We start from the raw sequence: 27,914 nt of genomic DNA, 5'->3' as shown, positions 1-27,914 counted from the left end.
TGATTGCATGATTTCTTCGAAAAAGAATACATATTCTCTACATATTTCAAATGCCAAATAAAATTCAACACCATTTGCAACTGTCTATGCCAACAAGAATTATAGGAACAAGTTTTTTCACATAAACCCCATCTAAAACATTAACATAAAATAAATTCGCTGAAAACCACCCAGTTCAAAATCAAAAGATGTTCAACTGATATTTCCTTGCATTAAGGAATCTTATAGGTCCCCAGAGAAGAGTTCCTTGTGCAGAGCTGGAAAATCTAAATGTGGGGCGATTCGTTGAAGCTTGATCAATGCTTCTATGTGAAGAAGACTCAATTCTCGAAGTACGGGTATCTTTGCAAGTAGGGACTCACAAACAGATATATCACCCTTGAATGGCGATTTGTGTGTACGGTCAAGCTCTTGGCGAAGTGCCTTCAGAGTAGCTTGGTTCAGTCTCTGTATGTCAGTAAGACCTTTCAATCCTGGACGATCTTGAAAAAAAATGCATGAGGTAGAACTTATGTAATACATGAAATAATATTTTTCATAGCAGGAAATAAAGGAAAACAGTATTTTACAAACCAAATGTAATTTGAATAAAATACATAACCATTAAATTAATACATTTATACGGAGCCAAAGTTATACATTTATTATGATAACTAGTACAAAAATCACACACATTAAATAAGCACAAAATATTGTGCATAAAGTAAGTTTTTATTTGGTAAATTTATTTCATAAAAAAATGCTTTATTCTAAATTAAGTTCACTTTTGCTAAACTTTACGAAATATCCATTCTTTCTTGCATGTGGTATAAGGAGCAGAAAAAATATGACGAATTTATGAGATGGATTAATAGAGAGGATTAATAGAGAGTGTCTTGCTTTGAAACTATTGCTGTGCGATTGTGGAAATTATTCATCAATCAAAACTGTTGTCAGAAAACAATTCAAGTGAGATTTGTGAATTTACTTCCAGGGAAAGAAATAATCAAACATTTAAAAGGATGCAAAAAATAGGTCACTATAGCATCTATTGCAATGAATGTTTATTACATCTCTAAGAATTGCAATAAATATTTTTGATTCTTTCATCCATAGTCACTAAAATTTTAGTGTTCTCTGAAATCAATTTCAATACAAGTGCGAAAAAGTATGGCATGCACTTTTTGACATAGTTTTTAAAATCTTCTATGAATGTATGTGATGATTGTATATCCCATTTAGTAGTGTTTAAGTTATAATTACAGAACACGTCCTAATTACAGCTAGCCGAGCATTCTGTTCTCGACTATGAAACGGAAACATGACGTTGTTTAAGTCATACGGTGCACATATTTTAAAGTTAGGCCCCAAAGTTTGTTATTAGTAAGAAAATTTGGAGCATTAACTTCGTATGTTTTTTCTAAACCTATTTATGGTAGATTGAATTATAAAAATATTATCTGTTTCGAATGGTTAGTATCATTACACCTTCAAAGTTAAGATGTATTCTTTTGAAGAAGAAGTATTTACATATTACTAAAACTAGTAAGCAAAGAAATACGTGATAATTAATTTGAATGTTAACGCTCTTGTTAAAAAGTATACAAACTTTTACTTTAATTACTTACGTTTTCATACTTACTTGATGTTAAAAATACTCCAAACAACAGTAATTAAAAAAACTCTTAGTAATTCTGTAATAATTCTTTAAAAATGAAAGAAATGGTTAAATATAAACAAAGTAAAGCAGTACTGGAATTAATTAAACACTGTGTATAAAAGAAAAAGTAAATTAATTAACCAGAAATACACTCCACACTACAAAGAAGTGATAATGCATTACCAGGTATTCCTTTCTAAACGAGAATATGAAAACTTTATAACATCATTGCAAATTACCAAGAAGCAATAGACACAAATTGTAGTTCAGTTTCAGGATCATAAGGTTTTACGTAAGATATATAAGGCAAAAATAGAAATTTTTATAGAAATTTTTGCCATAAAAAGTAATCAATATGCCTTTTAAAAAATTATGCTTTGTGGCAGCCCTAACATACAGCTTGGAAGTTTTTGATAGATTCGAATCAAAATTGTTTGTTTCCTATTTTAGTTACCATAAATATATAGTATCAGTTTTGGGATATAATGATAATAATGACAATGATCAGGGTGTAAGAAAATCATGATTCATGAAAAAATTCATCACCACACACACACACACACACACACTAAATTTGTTTTGTAGTTTTAAGTTTCCACTTCTGTCGGCAGTCCCATGACTGTCTTTTTTTTTTTTTTTAGATTTAAAAAAAATTGTTATACAGTGTGTCCGAGAACAGTGAACAAGTCCCCATAAACAACACAGTCAGAGTTATCTTTTAGACACAAAAAAGTTCCAAGAAAATTGTAGACTGAACAACCCATAATTTTCGAGAAAAAGAGGTATGACGTCCTACCGGTGCAAGAAAAACATGCGCAGTTAGCATTTCCACGGCACGCATGCGTGCTTCCACACACACACATGCACTGTTAACAACTTGAACATCTTCCTTATGTAAACATAAGCACATTTCAGACGCTCGTTTATCTTCTAACACATAAGAAAATGAGATGATTGCTTTTGGAGAGGCTAATGGGAAATCGGTAAGGTGCAGAAACATGAAATTTGACATATGTTTGGATTAGCATTCATGGGCGCTCGTTATAAGAGTCAAAAACATCGAATTGTAGGAAATGGGGAGTAAGCGATAAAAAATCAAGACTTGCACAATCTGTATCTTAACTGGGAGTTAGGTGCCAGAGTTCAATTAAATTTAATTTCTCATTATAAGCAAAAAAAAAAAAAAAAACGACCTTTCACGAGATAAAATTGCTCGTCAGAGCTTGATTAAAGCAACCGATGCTTATCTCGTTTTCAACCGATTTTGTGGTGGATTCGTCCAAAACCAAGCGTTAACAATCTTGACCTAGATTGCACTGGCGTAATTTCCGCCAAAGTTGTGTAACTTGGTCTAAAATGTTTGATAAATAAATTTCTAAAACGTTATTTCATGTTTCGTGTGATTTTGACGGATTTCACCTTCCGCTCACAAAATAGTTTGTCAGAGAAATAGTTTTGACTCATATGTAGACCGTTTTAAACGTGATGGGGGAAAAATGGAAATTGAACAATTTTTACATATTTAATTCAAATTTTGGAAAAACTTTACAAAGTTATTTTCATGAACTTCTGACACTGGTTGGCACCAAACTCACATCGCAAAATGATTGTAAAGTTGTAACCAAATGTTTTCCAGATCAGTCAACAAATGGGGCTAAGTTACCTCCTAAGGCAGATTTCTAACGCGGGCTGCTCGTAAGCACATGTCATAAAATAAAAAAGATTATATTTTTTTGATGCGCGTTTTGTCCAGACGGAAAGATTTAGAAGCATATAATATACATTGGCGTAAACTATGGGGGCATAGGGGGCAAGGCAAGGCCCTCCTACTTTTTTGAGCCATGGGCAGAGTTGTTATTTTGCCCCCCCCCCCCTAGTTTTTTTAAGCAAAGGATTTTTTTTTTTTTTGATTGTTTGTCAAATGACCTATACTTTATTTTCAAAAGATAATAAAATGTAATTTGCATATTACCAATGCAATTGTTGTGAATTAGTACATACAAAAGATGTATGTCTTCAACCACCAATTAATAATTTCAACCTATAGTTTATGTGTTTTTAAACTGCACAGCAGCGGCGCAATCTGAAGCCCAGAAGAGGCCCGTGTACCTGATCGCCTGATCCCTAAGTGATGATGAACCTCTCCCCCCCCCCCCCCCAAATATATACAGGCATATAATCCTAGTTTACTAAATTTAGGTAGTAAACTAGGATTACATGTCTAAAAAAATAAGTGTTTTCGGGAAAAAAACGGAAATGTCACTGCATTTCCGAAATTTTTCTTAAAGCGAAATTTACTTTTAATCCTTCAACTGGCGCTCACATGAATGAACAACCAACCATCTAATAGACGGGTCAAAATAGAACAGTGGCTCAACCAGAAGGAGGCACATAGCCTTCCCCCCTCCCCAGAATAATGAGTTGAATGTTTTTCAAAACTTCTTTATTATTGATGAGAAGAAAAGAGCATCTGAAATTTCATTTTCAGATCTTCAATTTAGCAAATTTTCCAGGGGAAAGCCTCCAATTACTGAACAACATCGAAAATTGCTTAAAACTGCGTTCTTGGAGCTTTAATTTCAAAAAATTACTGGCCCTAATGTTACTAAATATAGCCTTACAACTGCGTTTTTAAAACTTGAATTTCAGAAAATATTCGGGCAAGGGTCCCTATGCCGCCATCCTCCAATATCATAAGAAATTTGGTTTTTTAAACTGCAATTACAAAAATTTTAAGTGGAATAGCCCTTGAATATAAAACAATGCCTTAGTTTTCAGCACCATAATTTTGAAAATTTTACCAGGGAAGAGCTTCAGAACATCCTTCCCGTAAAATCTTCAACGTTTGTCTAAAATTGCGTTTTTTAAATTTCAATGTCGAAAGCAGGAGGAAGGAGAAACTGATTTCGACCTAGAAAAAAAATCGATCGGGAAGAGTTCTTCAGCTCCATCTGTTACTTTAACGTCGATAAATATGGCCTAAAATTAAGTTTTTAAAGCTTTAATTTCTGCAAATTCCGCTGAGACTCTTGTACCTTTTGCCCCCCTAACATCAACAAAGTCTAAAATTGTGGTTTTAAGCTAAAAGTTTCAAAAATACTTCGGGGGAGAGCCCCCGAACCCCCCCCCCCCTTTTCTATCAACTTTATTTTTTTTTTCTCTTTCGATGTACCCATTAAAAAAAAAAAAAAAAAAAAAAAAAAAAAATTGTTCTGTTGCGTCACTGAAATAGAATATCACTTTGGTTCAGGGCGTAGGTCACTAATTACAGGGTGTGTACACTGAACAGAGTCTTAATTCCTGGGATCCTAGAGAACAACTTCGGAAGAAAGGAAAACCATTTCCAAAGCACTTAGAATACCTTGAACTTTCTAATTCCATGGAATTATTCCCGAATTAAAACCACAACGCAACTTAGAAAATGATATCCGTATTTTAGGATTACAAAACGCAAGCACAGCTGTTTGGCGCTATTAATCGTGTAAAGTATGAACACAACAACAAAAGAGGGTCAGCATATTTTTGGGGAAAAAGTGAAACCGGATGCATGTGTGCATTTCTCTCTGTAGCTCTGCTCTGTTTGAACTAAATAACATACATTGCGTTAAAATTTATGATTTCTTAAATTTATTCATTTATTTTTTGGAAAAGTAAATTTTTTTCACTATAGCAGAATATAAATCAAATAAATTTCCCTTGAAAAAAAGTTTGTCCCCCTCCCACTTCATGTGGCCAAATTACGCTTCTGATAATATATATTTCTCATATTTTGTCTTTCATGTGATTTTGAACACTTTTTGCACCACAGACTCTTATCTGACTGCGTCAAAAAAATGTTTTTTTTTTTTTAAACCCGTAGTAGAGAAGGATAGTCAAATGGCAGCCGCCAAAGTCAGTTGCCAAGCAGGGAAGCATGAGGCTAATGGGCAACAGGAAGTTAAATAATACGCTCGATAGTATTTTAAAAAAAGTTTTTTTTTCCTTTTTTGTTTTTGTAAAAGTATAGAATCTGAAAGGAATAGAAATGTGGTTCTCGTTTTCGGGAAAAAAATTGAATATCGCTCAAAGTCACAACAATTTTACAGAATGCAGTTAAATCAACGCTCGAACAACACCTGATCTCAGCTAAGTAAGCATCAGAAAGCATGCTATAGAATTGTATTTACGAACAAATATATATATATTAATATATATATATATATATATATATATATATATATATATATATATATATATATATATATATATATATATATATATATATATATATATATATATATATATATATGCAATATGAAAAATCCTTTGCTAGGGTTTTTTCATATTAAGTTCTGTTCACTTATATGTCAGTGCGTATGAGTCACAGAAATTATTTATTACACACTTAAATGCTTCTCATACCATATATGGTTATGTTCTAGGCTCATATGTGTTTTCCCTTAAAGTACCTACCAGACACTTTTTTTCCCTCCAGACTTAAGCCAGCCTCTGTCTGCGGGTGCAAAGCCCAATAATATTTCGTTATGACAATCTGCTCCTCCTATATAGATCACGTGATCGAGGTATGATTATCTGTAATCTTTTAATGGTATTCCCTGTATAAAAATCGTGGCACAACTAAACAAGTTGTTAGTTAAGAGAAGTTCCTGCTGGTATATTCTATGTAAAAGTAAAGATGTTGTGAATGTAGCTTTGTCCTCTCCTACGTGGTAGATTATCACGGCACAACACTGCAACTTGCGAAAATCAAGATTTGTAATAAGAACCGAGCGGCAATTCTTACATATATATATATATATATATATATATATATATATATATATATATATATATATATATATATATATATTAGGGTGGTCCTTATTTATATGGGAAAAAAAGTTTTTCGGAATTCAACAAGTGACGCCCCCTAGTTTTGTGACACTATAATAAAAAGTAATCGGTGCAAAATTTGAACTCGATCGGTCAATAATAACACGTGCCCCTAAGCCGTTGAACTTTAACACTTTTGATAATTTTCTCACAAATCTTCTCTCAACAAGTTTTTACTTCAGACCCCGTACATCGTTTCTCCTATGTTTTCATAATATTTTTACAGCGAGGTAGCGCTAAAATTATTTTTTTTAATTACTTCATATCGTCTAAAGATTTTACATTCATTAAGAATGAAATAGTGCTATAGAAACTTTACCTTAATCGTACGCTTTTCTCAATGTATATCAATCGTGTGCATTTTTTTCCAGATAGTCTTGGACTGTCTGTAAAATACTAAATTGCTTTTGTGACTCATATTTGGTAAATTGATTGTGAAATTTCTCGATTAATTGTGCTCCTCTTTCAGTTGTGTCATTCACAACTTTCAGCATTTTAACGATATCTCTTCCCTTTAAATAGTTTCCTTCATTTTGCCATGAATCAGGATCAAATAGGAAAATATCTTTTGGTGTTTGTAACGTATCAAACAGTTTTATTGACATGTAATTGATTCTATAAAGAAGAAGAGCTTTACTAAGAAAGTATTCCAAATCATCTACTGTTATCTGAAATTTTTTATACAGTCATCAGACATCCTATTCAGCAAGCATTTTTTTAAAGTAATCTTTTCCTATCTTCAAAGTTAATTCCTTCATCCAGTACGGACAAAGCTACTATTTCATCCCCTAAGTACCATAAGTTATTTAGGAATTTTTCAATCACTGCTTCTGCTGCATGTTTGTCATCATTTTGTACGCTGCAGGTTTTTTAGACACTAGACTTTATATTAATTTAAAATGCCTAGAATGGGTTGCTGCGATAAACTATATTTTCATACAACATTTAACTGTAAAACAGCATTTACGGGCATTCTCTTCATGTAAGGTCAATTTAAATTGTTTCCTAAATATATAAATATTCAAACAATAAATTCCTTTTGCCACCCATCTGGCTCACAGATAAGCTCCAGGTTGCCGATAACATATCGCTGTAGGAGGGAGGACTTCACCAAGAAATATTATTACACGTTATGAGAATTCTCTGTAATATTTCTTAATTCCGCTTTCTGCGAACAATAATATGTCATCAAATTCTTCTTTTAGAAATTAAGTGGTATGTGTAGTTTTTGAAATTTGAAGCGCTTAAATAATGGAATATCGAGTCTAGAACTAAGAAAGGCAAGAACTTCTTTAAAGACACTCTGCAGTACGATTTCAAGTGCATGATGATAGCAATACAAATGCAATATATCACCGTTCAGCTTTTGCTCTAAAAAAATACATGCACAATTTATACGACCGGTAAGCCGCTATATAAAACACTACAGCTTGAACGAACAATCATCTAAGATATCATATACAACTGAAGAAATATCTCAGAAATTCTGAGTAGCTGTTCAACTTTGGGACCTGAAGCTATCATGGTAAGCCTATCGGCATTTTTTCCAGTTACATCTGGATGTAGCTTTGTATCCCAGGGAATAACTAAAAAATCTAAATTTAAATTCATGAAATCTGATTTTACCTCTCGAAGATTTTCTCTTGCTCTCTTAAGGGATGTACGATTGATCATAAGGTTATTTGGATTTAAATTTACTGCATCTACATAGGCTGTTAATAAATGAGCAGCATCTTTGTCCCTAATATGGCATTTGCCTAACATTGACGAAATGCGAGCAGATATCAATAGTTGTCAAGATTTTTTGCGTTGTTGTAAACCAGATATAGAAAAAAAGGTTCAACAGGTTAGGATAGATACCCATTTCGGTTTCTAAATCTTGTGAATTGCAAGAGGAATTTGATGATAATAAAGGACTATGTACTGAAATAGAAGACAGTTTAAAGTATAGATTTTTACATAATTCCGATCTGGAATTTTTTTAAATTTATGTTTTAGATATGGAAAATAGAGTTTATTTTTATTGTAGGGTAATCGAGGATTTTTCAAAATTTAGATTATAAGAATGCATAAACATTTAAGTATATAACTAAAGAACAGCGAATTAAAATATAATTGTCATTACTTATATTTATAGCATGGAAACCTAGTGACCCTATATGCCACACCTATTACATACACAGAAAATTTTCTAAATCAACACCCCTAAAGCCTGGAGGAGGCAATTTGTTGTTGTCAAAAAACATTCATTAATGGCCTAGGGCATTCATTAGTGGCCTTTAGAAACCCTTGTGTTCATCTTGGTGGAAAGAAATGTTCCCCTGCCGCTTGGTTTGAAACGAGCGCGAATAGTGGTATGCCTGTCCCAGGGCCATTGGTGTACATGTACCCTATGTAATTTGTAAAATTTTAAAGAATGAAAGTGAGAGAATGGTTGGTCTGGAAGTAGCAACATCTATTGAGGTTCAAAATTACTTTAAATATGAAACCTATGAATATTTTTACATAAAAATGAGAAAATCCGCAATTTTTTCTTCGAAACTCAAAAAAGGGGGCCCTAGGGGCACGTGTTAATATTCATGGATTGACTTAAAATTTTGCATGGATCATTTATTTGTATAATGGAACAAATTGAGGGGGCGTCGTGTCAAATATCTACAACTTCAAAAATAAGGACCACCCTAGTATATATATGTATATATATAAAATATGCAAGCCAAATACCAAATATTAAATAATTTATATGAAAAATAATGATGAGAAAAAGGAAAATTGCAAGCAGCTATTTAATAGGAAAAGACAAAGTATGAATCCAGAGCTCATCAGCCGTGGAGGATTTAGTAAATATGGTCAAAAGACCAAAAAAATTTTAACTATGAAGTAAAACAGAGTGTCTAAGCTCCAGTATATGCAATACAGAGTAATATTGGGCTAAACGCACCACATGTTAAACTACAAACAATGAACAAGAGTTAAACCTAAAAGTAAAAGCAGGGGTTTCGCCTCGACTATTTAGGAAAACAAGTTATATTTACTTAGCTTTTTAGTTTTGCTGTGTTGCGCATCTATGGGTTTTTGGTGTGGTCTTTTCAATATTTTTCACTTTTATTACAATTATATATAAATATATATATATATATATATATATATATATATATATATAGATAGATAGATAGATAGATAGATAGATAGATAGATAGATAGATAGATAGATAGATTTTATGCAAAACTAAGATAAAAAGAAAACAATCTCAAACAAAGATCATATTACCTGGAGAAAGAAGAATGTAAGAAGAATACAATGCAAGCTCTGTATCAGTCATTTTCATTTCGGCAAGACTCCGCGCAAAATCAAAGGTGCTATTAACCAATTTCATTTCCGTGGTTTCTGTCATAATAAGAAAACATGTAAATTCATTAATAACATCATCAGGGTACATATTTAATTTTTATGTTAGTATTTATTATTTCTTCCAAGAGTTGTGTGTGTGTTGCTCAAGGGCGGATCTAGAAAATTTTCAAGGAGGGGGCGATTTTTATTAATTACCATTTTCTACGTTTCCTGACATTCTTCCCCTAACGTCAGGGACGATAGTCTTAAATTACTTTTTTTTTAGATTTATTTCTGCAAATTTCCTAAGAAGTGCTCTAAACCCTATCCCATACCTGAACGTATTCAAAATAGTTCTACGGTTGCTTCTTTTAGACTTCAATTTCAAACCTTTTTCAGAGGAGAGCACTCGAACCATCTCCAATATCATCTCTAAATGGTCTGAAGTTGAGCTTTTGAAGATTCAATTTCGTAAAAATTCCGGTAGAAAGTTTAATTCCCTGTCCCTAAAGTATTCAGAGATGGGCTACAAAATTGCGTTTTTTAGACTTCAATCCCGAAAAAGTTCCATGCGAGAGTCTCTTTCTTCTAACATCATAGAAGATCGTCTAAAACTGTTTTTAGTACTTCAAAATCGAAAATATACGTATATGCCGCGGTAGAGTTCCTGTATCTCGGCTCAAGGAGGGGGCGATCGCCTCCATCGCCCCTACCTTGTATCCATCCTTGGTGTTGCTACATAATATTTTAATACACAAATAGTTACTGCAGTTGTAAATACTAATCCAAACTTCTAAGTTATTGCAATAAAAAAAAAAAACTTTTTTGGTCAACTAACAAAAATCTGTTTTGGACTTAAGTAACCAAATATTCAAGTAGAAAAGAAGGTTCTGGCATTTGCAATACAAAACACAAATTAATATGTATTCGAAAAAAAAAAAAAAGAGTTATAGAAATAATCGTGCTCGTTTAGATTGAAATGTAGTTCAAAAGAGTCTTGTCAATATCGCCTGGTCTTATTTTAAGGTAAATTTTGTTTCTTTATGGTTCACTAGTATACTAGCATAAAAATGGCGTTAATTGTTCTAGAAAGCTTAGTTTAAGTAGTTGACAAATTCAAATGATCGGCATTATTAGGACTCCGGTGTCCTTATTAAGAGTAAGAAGGATCGGATGGTGGATATGATCCTGTGCTGCGTATGCTGTAGGGCAGTGTAGCCCAAAGCGGGTAAGTTTTCGAAGAATGCACGAATTGTAGTTTTTGGATTTTTATCGCAACAATATCGGTTTTATTTCCTAGCAGGGCTCTTGAACTTCAAAATAAAAAGTGATTTTTGCATTATTTCAAACCGTATATTTATTTATTAAATCAAACTTTACAAACATTTGTAAAACCGCTTTGCCCTAACAGGGAGCCCAAAGCAGGTAAGTTTAACTAATTGTGATTTCTTACATTTGCCTATCAAATATGAAGTTATAAATGATTAAAATAATTGACTGGCTACCTGCCATTATAAAAAAATATATATAAAAAAGTTGTACTTATCCAATTTAAAGTCAACACATTTTTTATAAAACATAAAGAAATAACTGAAAAAAATAATATGCTAATTAATTGCCGTCCTAAAAAATAACTTTTTAAAGTGAGGACACGAGTCAATAAATTATAAATAAATATATGATTAATTCCAATACCCGCTGTGCCCGTCCCGCTTTGCCCAAAGGCACGTTTTTTATTTCAATAATTATAACATTAAATTAAAAAAAAGAAACAAACAAAATGACTATCGTAGTTTGTAGGTGGATGGTGTCAGAATAGCGTAATATTATTGACAATTAAAAAAATAAGCAGGTCTTCGCCTAATCACAAGTTACAGAACTTCATTTGTTTTTAAAAATGTATCATTTAAAAAAAATATTTTTAGACTGGTTGCGCCATGCCGCTTCACTGTTGCTTCGCTGGGACTGATTAAAACTCTGGGGTGTTCATGTAAACACGACATACGTATTCATCGCCGTTTGCACACCATGGGGGGTGGGAGTAGCATACGAAGGCCTACCCGCTGTGGGCGACCTACTCTCTTAAAAAATTCCAGCGATTTCAACTCAGACTGAGTAAATTTTCACTCCTTTCCAGTTTTGAAAACGCACTTTCCTTATAGGAGTGAATTTCATTCCTTTTGCGGAGCGGTTATTTTCACTCCTTTTGGATAAGTTAATTTCACTCCCTTTTGATAAGCTATTTTCACTCTTTTTTAAGACTAAATTAATATCGTAAAAGAGTGGCTGCTTTCCGTTTTGGAAAGCCGATATTTCACTCTTTTTTAGAATAAAATAGATAAAATCATTTCACTCTCATTTGGTGAAATTGTTTTTTAAATGTGTTTTCATGTGCTTATGCTGTGTATTTGAATTTAAAACTGTTTTTAAAATTGTTATTTCATTTGAAAAAAAAATTAGTTTTTAGGTTAAAAAAATGTGAAAAAAAAAAAAAAACCCTGTTTTTAGTGTTTCCGAAGAGGATGCACAAAAACTGCATGGTAAATAGTGCGAATAATTTTCTTTTTTATTAAAACTTTAACTGATAATATTTCTTGAACTACTCGTATATCGTTACAAATCACCCACTTGCAATATTACGTACATTTCCGATTCTAAACATTAAAATAAAATTAAAAAACCCACACAGTTCCAAATAAATAGATTTAAAATTTTGAAACTTTATATTGATATTCTCAATGTGCCTTTTAACATTAATAATGTTTTAAAAGTTAGATCAGTCCAAATTAATTTAAAAAGTCACTCATAAATTATGACAAGATATGTTTGAATTCAATTTTGTTTCTTTGGGGCCATTCTTAAATTACGTAAGGACAATTTTGGCAGTTTTTGACCTTCCCTTCCCCCTATGTAAGGGTCTGTAAGATTTCCCCCTCCTCCCATCTACGTAAGATTCTTTTTTTTCTTCACAATAATAAAATAACAAATATTATATCACTGGGATCGTTCTTAAATTAACTATCATTATTATTTTTTTAAACCTTTTTGAGTAAAGAAATGTTTACTGTAAAGAATCTAGACCGAATGTTTTTTCGACAAATAATTTTAGTATATGATGCGATAATAATTAAAAATAAGACATGCAAAACACAGAGCGATTCTTTTATTATATTTCACACGTTTTATTCTTTGAAACACTAGTAAAAAACAGCTCATCCTATAATACCTTTTACCTTCCTGAAGCAAATGAAATATAATATTTGCCAAACCACTTGACCGCGGATTTCTAATATAAAATATCGGCTTGGAAAACATTACGTAAGAATGGATCTAACCCCCCCCCCTTCAAGCAAGGGTATGTAGAGAATTTTCCACCCCCTCCCCCTCAGGACCCTTACTTAATTAATGAATGGCCCGTTACACACATGAATGAGTGTATTATACAAAGTTCATGAAACTCTTTAAAGTTTATTATACACACAAACAATATTTGATTAACTTAAAATATACGCAGTGGTTGGAGCTTCGACCATCGGGAGCGGATTCGGTATCCGACTTATAGATTTGCGCATGGTCGGGTCTGTAACACCTGCCTAAAATATATATACAGTACACACACACACCAAAGAAGGTAACGACTATTTCAAATGTCATATTTTTGATTCGATGAACGAAACAAAATTGTTGATGAAAGTTTCATTAATTTGGAAGAAAAAGTTACAAAAAGTTCGCCGTAACATTGCACGTGGGTGATTTGTAACGATATACGAGTAGTTCAAGAAATATTAACAGTTACAAGTTTTAATGAAAAAGAAAATTCTTCGTACTTACCATGCAGTTTTTTGCATTGCCTTCAGAAACCTCATTCGGCAACAAATATTGTTTTAAATCATTAAATGAAGACATTTAGATAGCGACATCCACTTGGTACTCGCGACCAACGTTAGTTAAGCCGAACATGGAGGCATAGAAGATTCTCCCTAAACAAAATCACGTGACAGAATCGAACCAATGAAAATGTTTTTGAGTCCTTCTTTTAAAGAATGTTTTTATTTTTCGCTCATCCAAAGGAGTGTTTCCGAATTTCACGCGAATAAGGAAAAGTTTTAGTCTTGGTTTTTTCGTAAAGCGTCTTTTTTCGATAAAGCAAGCACTCAGAAAGAATGAACACACTCGCAATAGATTTCAATCCTTTTAAGAGTTATTTTTTCGCTCTTTTGAATTAAGAGTGTACCCGCTTTGGACCACCCTCCCCTACATGTGCATGAACTGGGCGCGGGAGTGACTTAAAAGCAGAAAACAACAGTGCCCCGAATGTGACGATTGATCTTTCTCTTATCTATTGAAGAAAGTGGATTTTTTGAAAATGTTATGAGTTTCTCAAATGCGACTTAGTATGTTTGTATTTTCATAATCAGAAAGTTTTCAATTGTTTTTAATTAGAAAAATCTTTTGGGCGTTTTTTCAAGGTTGTCCTTATTGGACCCCGTAATCTTAATAAGGTAAACACGCCGTTTCTTGTTAAACTGCGGAATAGCATAATTTAAACTGAAATTTTCACATGGATTGATTTTTTGTCTTTTTTCTTTGAGCCATTAAATAAACGCACAGAAATTGCAGTCAATTAAATCATAAATGAGCGAGATATTAGGCACTTGTCCTCAGATTGACTTTATTTGACTCACGTTATTTATTGAATTGGTTGGACATGTGAGACTATCACGGAAAAAAGGGTATATTTCTATTTCTTCACCAGTGTTACAATTGAACTCGCGGTGTATCTAGGCATGGAGAGTTGCATATACGAGTTCTGCTGTATATGCAACTTGATAAATATATATGTCCGCACATTACCTGATGTAATGAAAGCTTCAGCGGGAAGTAAGCTTTCGCCGAATAAAACAGATCTGGAAGGCAAATCGTAGTACCGGCTCATTCGGATTATACTTAGCTCAAAACCACCTGGAAAAAATGAATATTATGTAAAAAAAATCTGATAGCAATTTTTCTCAAAATTGTAGTTACCATTTATGAAATGAAGTGAGGTTAAACCAGCAACAATGTGTGTATGGGAAAATTTCGACTAAATTTTCCCAATAATTTCAAATATATGCAAATCAATAAAGGCTGAATGTTAAAAACTTGCTGATCTATAGTAAATTTAAGAAACCCCTCATACAAGTGTCATTTCTTAGATAATTTTTTGTTCCTACTACAAGTTTTGAAATTAAGTATAGGTCTGTCACGTGCGGGACAAAATATCTGTTTTTTGTGGAATGACGCATTAGTAGTTTAATTTTAAAATTATTTGGCCGCAAAACTCGATTACATAAACAACGTTAATAATTTAATGGTTCTCTATTTTTTCCATCAAGATCGGAGTCACATTTCCTTTTCTGCCTTGCACTGATAACATCCATTAAATATTTTTGGACCATGCTTAGGTCAGTTTTTGAAACTTCGATTTATTTGTGATTAAATTCTTTCTAAGTTAATAGTAATTAATTCCTCAAAGACAGGGCAGTCAAAGCTTTTTCACCAATTCCCTAAAATGTCTCCAGCTCACTCAAGCTGTCAAAAAAATATGAACATGGTTTGGAAATCGGTAATGTGGTAATAGGGAAAGGTGCAGTAGGATTTATAAGAACATTTTGATACTGCGATCATCAGTGCCAAAGCGGAGTTATAAGTTCAACTTCAAACCTCATTTCAACATCAGAAACTACTTGTTTAAAATCAAATGGTTATTATAAATGCAAATAGATTGGAAATTTGTAAATACTCGAAATAACTATAATTTTCGGCTGAGGGAATGGAAGGGCAGGGTGGGACATGTCGTGCAGCTTTTACATACAATGCACTTAAACGGAAAATTACAATTTTGGGACTTAGGTTACTTTAGTTCTGAGGTAGAGCCAGTAGTAATTTTTCAGTTGCCAGTCAGTTGTTGTATTGCTGTGGTATCATAGCGGAGAAGTAAAAACCAGTATTAAGGTAAAGATTTATAGACGGACCTCATATATTTTTATGGAGTAAAATGTATCATGTCATTTGTCCACAACTACTCGTGATTGGTTTAAGGAACACTCTGGACGACTCTAAATAATCATTTGCTCACCTAGATCTCCCAACATGAATCCCATCGAACATTTCTGGGACATAATTCAAAGGTTTGTTAGAGCACAAAATTCTTCACCGCCAGAGCTTTAACAATTATGGACGTACAAAGTAGGATCAAAAAGTAGTAGGACTGAATTTCTATAGCTCGAACGAAGCGGTGAAGGGAGACAGGACAACATGGGCATGGTAGCGAGGAGCCTCCCGAAGACACCAACATTTTTTCCAGTTGCCTGTGGGCTAGCAGAGAGTAAGCACATCAATATCTTTAAACCTAAGAAGTGTCGCCGTAATGTAAGACGGAGAAGAATCTCGAGCAGCTCTACACCATCAAATTCAGCGTCAAACTCGAGAAGACCGCGACGGATACCCTCGAAATGATTAAGGGTGAAAACGTGGATGCTGCCTTGAGCCACTAAACAGTGTTCGAGTGGTCCATGACAAAGCACCGAGCCACAACTCGCTGATGGTGAGGGAGTTTCTGGATTAATACAGAGTTGCCACGCTCCTGCCCCCTCCCTACAGTCCTGATCTGGCACCAGCAAACTTCTTTCTCTTTCCACGGCGTAAATGGGACCTCAAAGGGCTTCGTAGAAGATGACCCAGGAGCCGTGATGGCATCTTCAATGGAATCCCGAAAAACGAGTTTCTGAAGGCGTATCCGTTGTAGAAATCGCGTCGTCAAAGCACAAAGGTGCTATTTTCAGCACTACTAAGGATTTGTACTGATAAGTTTAGTAAAAAATGAACATTAATTCAGCCTAGCTACTTTTTGATCCTAGCCTGTAAATAGAGGCAGCTTGGCTCAAAATATATGCAGGGTCGGTAAAGTAGTTGTTGATTCAATGCCTCGTACAGTTGCTGCACTTCGACTGGCAAAAACTGCTGGTCCGACAAGATATTAGTAGGTATCCTATAATTTTTGTCACCTCAGTGTATATATACATATATATATATCTGTGTGTGTGTATTTGAAAACAATTTAATGGGCTGTAAAAATAATCGTGTAAATCAAAAATCCAGTGTAGTTTGTGTAAAAGTTAATATATTAGTGTTTCCAATCCCGAAATCCCGATCCCGAATCCCGCGGGATCCCACAGGTTATTTAGCGGGATTGATCCCGCGGGATTTCCAATCTCACAATTTTTTTTTTCCATTCAAGCGTTTCCCAGCTTTTTCCGCTTATAAAACGACTATTTTCACAAGCATCATCTGAAGTTTGAATCTTCTTCGTATATCTGCAAGAAGAGCAAGAAAAACTGTGTCTCATATGACCAACGATGGATTTACCATTTAAGAACACAATACAAATAGAGTATATTTTTCTGAAAATGAATTGGTATTATCATTTGAGGTTTCAGTTTTCATAAGCTAAGCAATTGAGAAAATGCGTAAAATTTATTAACATTTTCAAAAATCATCATTAAAGTCTTAAATGCAGCAAATTACATAGAAAGTGTACTACATATTCCAAAACCCGCTGGATTAGCCTGAATGCAATGTTAAAGCACTTCTGTAAGCTTTGGTAATAGACTTAAAACCTTTAAGATATAAAAAGTGAACTCCAAAGAAGAAAAGCAATGAAAGATTGGACATTATTTATATATTCGGCACGACTTTAAAAGCAGTGACAGAAACTTGTATGAAACACAGGATGACTCGTATGACAGTGCAGTAGGTTAAGCTGCTCATGATTTTAAATTCCTCTTTAAAGTGAAGGGTAAAATTAGAAAAGTTATCTAAGCACTTTTACTGAGACTGTGACTTGGTGAAATGGTGAAATCAAGCAGTACAGGCCCGGCTCCTGGGGTAGGCAACCTAGGCGACCGACTAGGGCGGCAAATTTTGAATTTGATATATTTTTTTAAAAGTATGAAAATCTGTTTCAGCGCTGTAAGATTCACAGTTTCAATGCTAAAAAAAATCTAGAGTGTGTACTAGTACTTGGATATTCAAGACATAGTTTGGAATTTAACTAGAAATTCAATTTAATTTTAGTGGCAAATTGCGTGATTTAAAATTTTTTTGAAAATATTAACATGTTTCAATGCCATAAGATGCACTACTTTAATGCTAAAAAAGATAATTTAAATGGGTACCAGTGTTTGGATATGCAAACCCAGTTTGAAACTTAACTAGAAAGTTACTTACATTTTAAGCACTTTACTATTATTTTTATTTTATTTAAAACCTTATTATTTTATGTCATTATTATTATCATTATTATTCAGTGGGGGGGGGGGGCGGTACTTATTAATATCGCCTAGGGCGGCAAAACTATTAGAGCCGGTCCTGAAGCAGTATTCACCCCTTAGCGTTGACCCCTTGTTGCTTCATTAACATTGGCCATGATGAATCACATTCACTGATATAATGGCCGACGTTAATGAAGCAACAAGGTAAACAATTACATTATCAATGTAAGTTAAATTGGATACAGCAAAACACATGTCCAAGAAGCATAATTTTTGTCCGAAATTTGCAGTTCTTAAAAAAAAAAAAAACAGCATAATAAAAGAAAAATCTATTTCAGTAGGTGATTAAGTTACTGCGGACCATAATTATTTAGTTTTGGCAAAACCATTTGCAATGGAGCCACAGCACGTGTTTTCGTTAAGCGCATTATTTTCAGAGCAAAAATCCTTTACCATCCCATACGAGTGGCACACTTTTGGTTACTAAACGATAATCGCTAATTTGGATCTGACTTTGTAGTGTTTTACAATTGGTGTACGGAATTCAAGAACATTTTTATTCAAGTAAAAGCAATCCTTCCTAAAAAGCACAACTTTTTCTATTTGACATAACAGTTTAATTTTTAGAAAAATAAAGTCAATCCCGCGGGATCCCGGGATCCCGTGGGATCGGTTCCCTTCAGTCCCGAAATCCCGCGGGACAGAATTTGGCGCGGGATTGGAAACCCTATTAAATTTCATGTGAATGAAATATAAACACCTCATTACTCCCTTTATAATCTGATTCAATGAGGAGAAGAAATACTATTTCAGTTTATTGGAATGTTAAGTTCAAGGAAAATTACTGTACAATATTATTTTTACGACGCGAAAGATTATTTTCTGAAACACTTCTCAAATATCTAAAATCTTTTATTTTCAAAAATAATTCGATCATGTTTTTTGCAATTACAAATGTTTACATCTATGATATTCTCTAAAATTTATTACGAAAATTCAATTCACCTGATTTTAAAAGCACTATTTGATCATCCTGAGACAGTTTCATAAAACCGGGCACCATTTTTGCAAATTCAATTATTTGCTGCAATATACTCGTCAACCTTTGTGCACATTCCAGCCACAAATGTTCATGCGCCTGAAACAGTAAAATGTGTTATGTAAATATAAAATCTTTGAATTTTAGAAAATAGGACATAAAACAGATGTTCAAAAGAATATAAAAAAAGTACATTTTTCAACAAATGAACAATTTTCAATGATCACATACGATATTGCTGTGGTATCATAGCGGAGTAGTGAAAACAATCTTTCAAAAAAAAAAAAAAAAAATCTCAAACATGTTGCATAAAGGGTCATTCGATGTCTAAGCTTAAACAGAAAACATACTTAACCTGACCATCCCTGAGTGTCATGAAGCTTTCCGAAATTTTGCGCATTGACATCTTTAGTTTAAAAAAATCTATCATTCATAATTGATGAATAATTAATTTTTGAACATCGTAATTTTTTTTTAAGTTCCCGGCAGTGATTTAAAATGTTACAGCTCAAGTTCTATCGAAGCTACATGGTTGTTCAATAGCTACTTAAAAAAACAATTAATTCCTATTTTAACTTGATGAATAACTTCCATAAGTATTTTCAGTGGGGAAGTTTTCCACAAAATGTTGAAAATTTTAAGATGGCATCCTTTAAAAATTTTGAGAAAAAAAATATTTTACTGTAATTTAATAAACACACCATAAAATTTTCAAACAATGACCTATATTGGATCAGCAGCTACAGCAAATAATGTGGGAACACTTTTGTAATATTTGCTAAAATAATGCATTAAAATGTTATTAATTATGAATGATAGATTTTTTTCAAATATGAGTAATCAAAATTGTCTCCAGTGATTTAAAATGTTATAACTCAAGTTTTATGGCAACTACATAGATTTAATAGCTCATTTTGAAGATAATTACATACACTTTGGTTTAATATGTAACTTGAATAATTTTCGATTTTTCTTAATTTTAAAATTTAAAAAAATCAAAATATTTTTTAATAGTGTCTTATGAATATTGATAAAATTTTTCAGTATATGATTTTAATGAAGTATTCTAATGAATACATCAAAATTTTTCAGAGTATCACTGTGATAGGATCAGCAATTTCAGCAGTTACTAAAAACTTGCCATAAACTGTCCTACATTATTTGCTGTAACGGCTGATCCCTTCATGGTCCCACTCTGGAAATTTTTAGATGTATTCACCAGAATACATTAAAAATCACACTGTTTTAGACATTTTCAAACAACACAATCCTCAAAAGTTTTAAGGTTTAAACTTCTTGAATTTCCTTAAAAAAATTTTTTTTGAAAATTATTCAAATTACGAATCAAACTAAAGTGTATGCAAAAATTTTTTAAGAATGAACAAAAAAGCAACTTTTAGCTCTCATAAAACTTGTTTTATAACACTTTAAAGCACATTTCTTCACCTCAGAGCCAGACTAACGTAAGTCCAAAAATTGAGATTTTCCGTTCATTAGTGTATTGCGTATGTTGTGTGCATAGGTGCATGTAGAATCTTATTTTGTATCGAGACATGTGAACGTAATTCTAAAAAAAAAATGCTTTAATTTTTTTACCGGTGTTGAAAGAGCGCGCGTCCATCCTTTCCCTCTCTACGGTAAAGTTGCGATTGTTATGACTTAAGTTAGTCTGGCTCTAAGAGAGAGAGAGAGAGAGAGAGAGGTACATAGTTTAGCATTTATTTTTTTCATTTTAATTTAAATTATTACTTTTGCTATTCTTAATATGATATTGTGAAAGAAAAATGAGGCAGTGAGAAGCAAAGGGATGTAAGTGGTAAAATTAAAAATTTGGAGATAACCAGTACAAATGGTAAGTGAACCTCTCCTCTGTCTTGGGGCAAGATATGGTACTAGTAGCTATGGTAGGTGATGCTGTATAGCATGATTTAGAAAAAAAATTAATGAAAGCTCACCTAAGACGCTATCTTTAAAAGCGTTTTGCTCAAAACTTGAAAATGGCCACTTACATCCCTTTGCTTCTCACTGCTTCAAATGCTCTTCAAATGGGAAGAATCAATACTTTTATTTATCAACGTTAAGTTATATATTTTTTATTTAAAATATTAATTTAGGGTCAGTTGAGGTAAATGGGTATAAATTACATTACTACATTTGTGATAGTTTTGTGACTCAACTATTGGTGAGTAAAGACCAGGTACAATGTAGAAGAGATTCCGAGAGTTCCGCGTGTTTCCAAAAGACTGCGCAGGCGATCATTGTTAAAAATGACGGTAAAGAAACTTGTTTTTCAAAATTCAGTTTCTTTACATGTTCTCCTGTCTAGGAGGTCTATAAACGCGAATTTAATGGTTTCAACTTTAATTGTCATGCAGAAAGTAGAAATAACTGAAAAGATTTGTTTATTAATTTTACCATCCCAGCTATTTTTGATGTGCAATTTAGATATTTCTATTCACCCCATAAATTCTGTACTCTGAGGTAGGTGGAAACAGCTTAGATTTTTACTCTTCCTTTTTTTTTTTTTTGTAAATTAAACTTTTAAAATAAATCAAACTTTTGTGTGTAATCTACATAAATTGTTGACGGGAGTCGCTGTGCCAGCAACGCTGCTGTAAAGAACATAGTTTTTTTTTTTAAAGTGTAGTAAATAACTCCTCCATGATGTTTAGAGAGTTGGTTTATATATGTTATACAATAAACTAAACAGTTACAAAAAAGTTTTTGCATAAAGCAATGTTTATACAGTCGAACTCGTTTATAACGAGCCCTGATTAAACGAGAACTCGGATTTCGCGAGGAAGTCAGAAACATTTGGTTGGTACAATGTCAAATCTATCTGAGCAAAACTCGCTTTTAACGAGTAGACCCCGCTTAAAGCGAGCAATATTTTTGTGGTTCATAAATTTTATATTGACTTCCTGCTCAGCTAATCCTTTTTTGGAAAAATTATTTTCATATTTTGAAGTCAACGTTAAGTTATATACGGGTCGTAAATCCTAAAAACAAGTGAGGACAGCCCATTTTTCAAATTTCGTTGCAGAGAGAAGCGTGTTAAAATCATAGATACTGTAACTCAAATTCAAGCTGGTGCAGATGGAAAAAAAAAAAAAAAAACGAAAGAAAGCGACGATGATGAGGAATGTTAAGAATTCGAAACTGAACTTGATGATGAACTCTATAAACTTAATAACTTTTGATGTGCAAAGAAACTTTTTCCGAAGCCAAACGCGCGAATGTCAGTTTCTCTGGCCATAAGCGCTCCTCGAAAAGCCATAACACAAGAAAGATATAATAAGATAGCTAAAAGTAAATTAACTTACTTATTTGGTACTGTACAGAAACAAAAACGCAAAGAAAGGAAATATATGTGACTTTTCATGATTTTTTCGACAACCCATTTTTTACGAGCACTCGTTATAAGGAGCATATTTTGCTGTCCTTTCTTGTTCGTTCTAAGCGAGTTCGACTGTACAGTAAATTCATCTATAGTTGCATATTTGGATAAAATCTAGCTTTTTGCACAAAGCATACAAATTGAAATGCATATGTTTTATGAAAAGACATATTCAACACAATTAAAAGTCGTATTCAAACATTTATAATAAAAAGAACGGAGAAAATACAAACGAAAAGTAAGTAAAAATACAGACTATGAAATACCATATTTTTATAATACAAAATTCTGGAAATATCTTGCGGCCTCCGTATCATATCTTGTATCTGCTCGACAGTGTATAAACACGTTCTGATATAAGCTTCAGAAACTGTTTTCGATAGGAGATCTGTAATTGAAATTATTTTAAATAAAGGTCGAATAAAAATAAAATTTACAAACTTGTTTCAAACATTTCATTAAGTTCTTATATTGTATTCAAAGTAATTTTTATTTAAAGATCAAACAAAGAAGGAACACTTCAATGTGGGCTTCATTAAAAGCACGTTATAGACGGAGGAAAAAAAGTTGTTTAACAAGAAGTTTCACCGTTATAAAAATGTTGCAAAACATGTTGAGATGTTGAATTAGCAGAAAAGCATTATATTTTATGCTTCAGGGGAAAAGATTATTCCGATGCTTTAAACAAGATCGGATAGCCTCAGGATTTGGAATTAACGGTTATGTATTGCAGGAAGTGCTTCGTTGAAAAGAATACTTAATGAGATTACTGGATAATGTTATTTTACTCTAATTATGAGTCTAGTAGCGATAGCGGCAAGTATCCACACTCTGCGTGCATATGCACAAAAATAATTATCTAAATGAGATAAAATAAAGGAAATTACGAAAACAAATTATCTGTTTGAGATGCGGTAGATGTTGGGATTTATTTTAAAAACCAGTTCTGTTCTTCTCAATAAAGGAACAATATTTCTTTAGGTTTACTGCGTTAATAATTACGATTCTGGTCTTAAAAACAAAGTTTTTAAAAAATTAAATTGAAAAAAAAAATAAAGCAAATTGCGAAAAATAATTGTTAGGAGTGTTCAAATAAAACGGTACCGAACGTCGCAACAACGTAACCGTTAACATATTTGCGTATGCCGCTATGGGAGAAGGTAGCGAGACATCTAGGGATGCGAATGGAGTTTCCAACATAATCTAAGCATGTGCGGAGCTAGCATTCGCACGAGACATCAGAGATTCTTAAAAAGAGCACCATCCAACTGACCGTCTTTTTTCGAAGGACGAGGTCCGCTACGTATTGAATTAAATGAGCACAGGAGAAGCATGAACTCCGATATGTACTGTGAGACACTCCGAAGCCTGCTCAGGTTTATTGAGAACAAAAGACCAGGGCTGCTCAGGAAGTGGGGATCTTCTCCGTGGTGACGCGCGTCCACACGTCTCCAGGGCCTCCCAGGCGGCACTGACCAAGTTCAAGTGGGAACAGCTTGACCATCCACCCTACAGCCCCGACATGTCACACTGCGATTTCCACGTGTTTAATCCCTTTAAAAAGATTTGAAAGCCAAGCACTTCAACTCGGACGATGAACTCGAGGTCGAGGACACTGTGAGGGACTGGGTTTCGTCACAGTCTCAGAAATTCTGGGAACAAGGAATCCTTCGGTTAGTAAATCAGTGGGACCGTGGTGCTCAGGCCTATGGTACATACTTTGATTAAAGTCTTCATTTAGACCCACAGTATCCCTTGGTACCTTTTTATTTAAACACCCCTTATACCTATCAAAATGAGATGTATGTGTTAACTATCCTTATATATTATTTCTGTAGCCTGTTTTTGGTTTCTAAGCGAGATCTTCCTCAATTCTTGATCAATTTCTTTGATTTTCCCCTCATTTTAAAGCTTATCGTTCAGGCTACTGACGAAAAATAGACCCAAAGTCTAAAAATTATTTTTTCCGTTAAAAAAAAACTGTTTTAAAGCACCAGATTGAGGTTTTCGATTAAATTTATGAGTTTAACTTGCTCCGTGATTGGCAGAGCAGAATAGCTCGATTGGCAGAGCGTTCGCCTGGTAACCAGATGAACGAGTGTTCGGGTCCCGTCCCGGACGATCTGCATCAAAAAATTAGACACATAGCGTGCATTACGTGTAAACAACAAATAACACAAGGGGGGGGGGGAATAAAATAAATGATATAGGAACGCATCTTGCTATTACGAAAAAATGATGTAACCTGTAGCTCAATTGAATCTTAATTATAGGGTTTTTGTTCTGTTTTTAAAGCTTTGGCTTCGGTCAGAAAAATAAAGCATGATGTAAGGGAAAATATGTATCAGGTTTAAGATTTTAGACTACAAGGGAATAACTTTTGTTCAGATAAAAAATCGTATTCTAAAATGTAGATCTTCTAATGACAGTTTTTGACTATTTGGACAAAAAAAAAAAAAAAAAAAACTACCCCAAATTAAAATTAAGCTTTTCATTTAGTTAACCTATAAATATTTATTAGAATACGAAGTAAAACATTAAATTTATTAACAACTTAATGGGTAAAATATCATTTTTTTCTTCATTCGGCAAAAAAACAGTAGCAAGTCACATTTTTACTACATTCGAAAAGCTGCGCTTAAAAAACGAACATAGTTTGACTGATTTTGTATTTTAACCGATCGTTTAAATATGAACACGTGCTGTCATCTAAGCCATAATGATTCAAGCATCTTGCGATAACAAATTGTATGAATTTTCAAAAACAAATACACTTCTCTTCAATATCTTATCTTTTATAGGGTCTGGTGGGGTAAAGTGGTCATAAACTCGCAGGTTTTCAACTTAGGTGGATAATAAATACAACAAATTCTTTAAACACATTTTTTTTATTGTTATTTTACATTGCATTATTAAAGAACACGGTACATTGAATTTTAGGAAGAAAAACATTGATTTTAGTAGTTTTATAGCACTTTCATTTCCCTATGTTTTTATGACCACTTTACCCCATGGGGTGGGGGAAAGAGGTCATAGCATGGGGTAAAGTGGTCATATTTAAAAATAGATGCAAAATCAGTATAAATAACCCTAAAACTTGTATATTTTTGTTGTTTTTATAGTTACAAGTATATTTACGAGTACATACGTGTACGAATATATTCGTATCGTGTTATACACGAGTAAACACGTTCCTATATGAGCAGATACATGTATGCATCAGATATATGCATGCACGTGCCTACTCAAGTATATACGTGTATATACGAGTATATAAGCATATATACGAGTACATAAGCATGTATACGTGATTACCTACAGGAGTGTAGACGTGTCTACATGAGTACATACGTGTCACGTGTATACACGTGTCATGTGTATACGAGTATATACGCGTATAAACGAACATCATATGCTCGTATGCACTTGTATCTCAAGAAAATACGTGCATACTTGAGTATATATGTGTAAAGTAGACGTATCTGCGCATATATGTGTACATACATACATATACGGGTATACACGAGTTAATTCGTGGATACATCCAGTGCGTCTTTGGGGTATGTATGTATCTACTCACGCATATATATATGGAAACACGAGTATATATGCATGTATACGCGTAAACACGATCATATACTTGTATAGACGTATATACGTATATTTACGTGCATACACCAGTACATGTGTGTATACACGAGAATATACGCTTATATACATGTCGGCCTACAGAGTGAATTTAAGCTCTTGGGCAAAAATCAAAGGGGTGTGAGAGGGAAGGATAAGAAGCTAAGAATCATAAGGAAGTTATAATCACTGACGCGCTACATGCACAAAAAGCCAGAAACTGATGGATGCAAAGCAGGGCACAAATTTGTTACACTAAGATGATTTTACCTAATATTTTAGTTTTGAAGAAATATTTAGAGCAGTTTTTAAAAGTTACGGCCTGTAGTAGCATCGCAACAAAGGTGCAGCGGCTGATGAAAGTTTTTCAAAAGTCTCGTTATTGCAACAGAGAGTGCTTTGTGATTGCGAAACACATTTATTACAGCTGCAGGCCTCAAATTTCATCAATAGCTTTAAAACTTTCTTGAGACCTAAAATGTTTTGTAAAATTGTCTTTGTGTAATAAATTTGTGACTTTTTTTTGCATCCATCAGTTTCTGGCTTTGCGTGCATGTAGTGCGTTAGCATTGTGTTTGTGACCATATGTTCCTTATGATTCTTGCTTTTTATCCTCCCTTCTAACACCTTTTAATAATTTGCTCAAGAGTTTAAACTCACCCTGTATACTTGTATTTCTTATGCTTGTATGTAAATGTCTACTCGAGTACGACTGCGTATATTACTTGTCTACCTGAGTATATAAGTTTTCATGTATATATGAGTATAAGCGAGCATATACGTGTATAGTTGAATGTATAGCTGTATGGATAAAAAATACTTGGACATACCCATATACGTATTTATTGGTGCATTTATGTGAATGCGCCTATGTACGTGCCTACACGAGTATTTATGCGTATATATAAGCATATACTCTTCTTTTTAACCCCGTTTACTGTAAAAACAATACATATTAAGTAAAACTAATATTTAATCTGTATCTGCCTTATACTTAAAGATTAAGTGACATTAGAAGAACAATATTCGTTAAGCCTAATATTATGACCACTTTACCCCATCTTACTTAAATTGTTCTAAAAAATTACCTAAAATAGATTCAGCTAACTACTAATGAATAAGAGTTCTTGAGACATGTAGGAAGCTTCCTGTACAGTCAATCTGTTCCTAATTGTAACAAGCAAAATTTCCCAAGGAAGTTAAAATAGGTGTTTGGATTTTAAAATTTTTCATATTCACGCAAAATATTTTTTTTTACCAAATAAAATTTTGCCAGTTGTAAAATTTTGTATTCAAAATGTAGTTTCTAACTGCCCTACTCTAAAATAAAATTTTCACATTCATTCGAACATTTATTTGCAAGCTATAGCCATTTATTTGATGTATGACCACTTTCCCCCATTGACCACTTTCCCCCACCAGACCCTACTATTTCTATGGATTATTTTTCTGTCGGTATGCGAAATCCTTATATTTTATTTCTGTAGCCTATTTTTTGTTCCTACGCGAGATCTTCCTCAATTTTTGATCGATTTCTTTGATTTACCCCTCATTTTAAAGCATATCGAGTCGGCTAATGACAAAAATCAGACCTACGGTTGAAAAATCAATTTTCTGAAACGCCCCTTACTCTTGCATCAATTTGATGCAGCCTGTAGTTCCTATGCAGATTTTTTTTAATTCAAAATTCTAATACA

At 33.3% G+C, this 27,914-nt stretch overlaps 1 protein-coding gene across 1 annotated transcript in view; it reads right to left on the bottom strand.

Moving 5' to 3' along the window:
* Nucleotides 1-222: 222 nt before the first annotated feature.
* Nucleotides 223-27,914, bottom strand: part of LOC129218688 (probable nuclear hormone receptor HR3) — a 310,012-nt gene continuing 282,320 nt past the window's right edge. Inside the window, exons 6-10 of the mRNA XM_054853009.1 lie at nucleotides 22,857-22,978; nucleotides 19,160-19,292; nucleotides 14,697-14,804; nucleotides 9,783-9,899; nucleotides 223-482 (exon numbers count right to left, since the gene is read on the bottom strand). Of these exons, the coding sequence (XP_054708984.1) occupies nucleotides 223-482; nucleotides 9,783-9,899; nucleotides 14,697-14,804; nucleotides 19,160-19,292; nucleotides 22,857-22,978 (740 nt within the window). The remainder of the gene's footprint in view (nucleotides 483-9,782; nucleotides 9,900-14,696; nucleotides 14,805-19,159; nucleotides 19,293-22,856; nucleotides 22,979-27,914) is intronic.

The sequence above is a fragment of the Uloborus diversus genome, chromosome 3, assembly GCF_026930045.1.
Source record: "Uloborus diversus isolate 005 chromosome 3, Udiv.v.3.1, whole genome shotgun sequence".
NCBI lineage: Eukaryota > Metazoa > Arthropoda > Arachnida > Araneae > Uloboridae > Uloborus > Uloborus diversus.
Note: the sequence above shows the minus strand (reverse complement) of the source record. Positions and strands in the feature narration are given on the sequence as shown.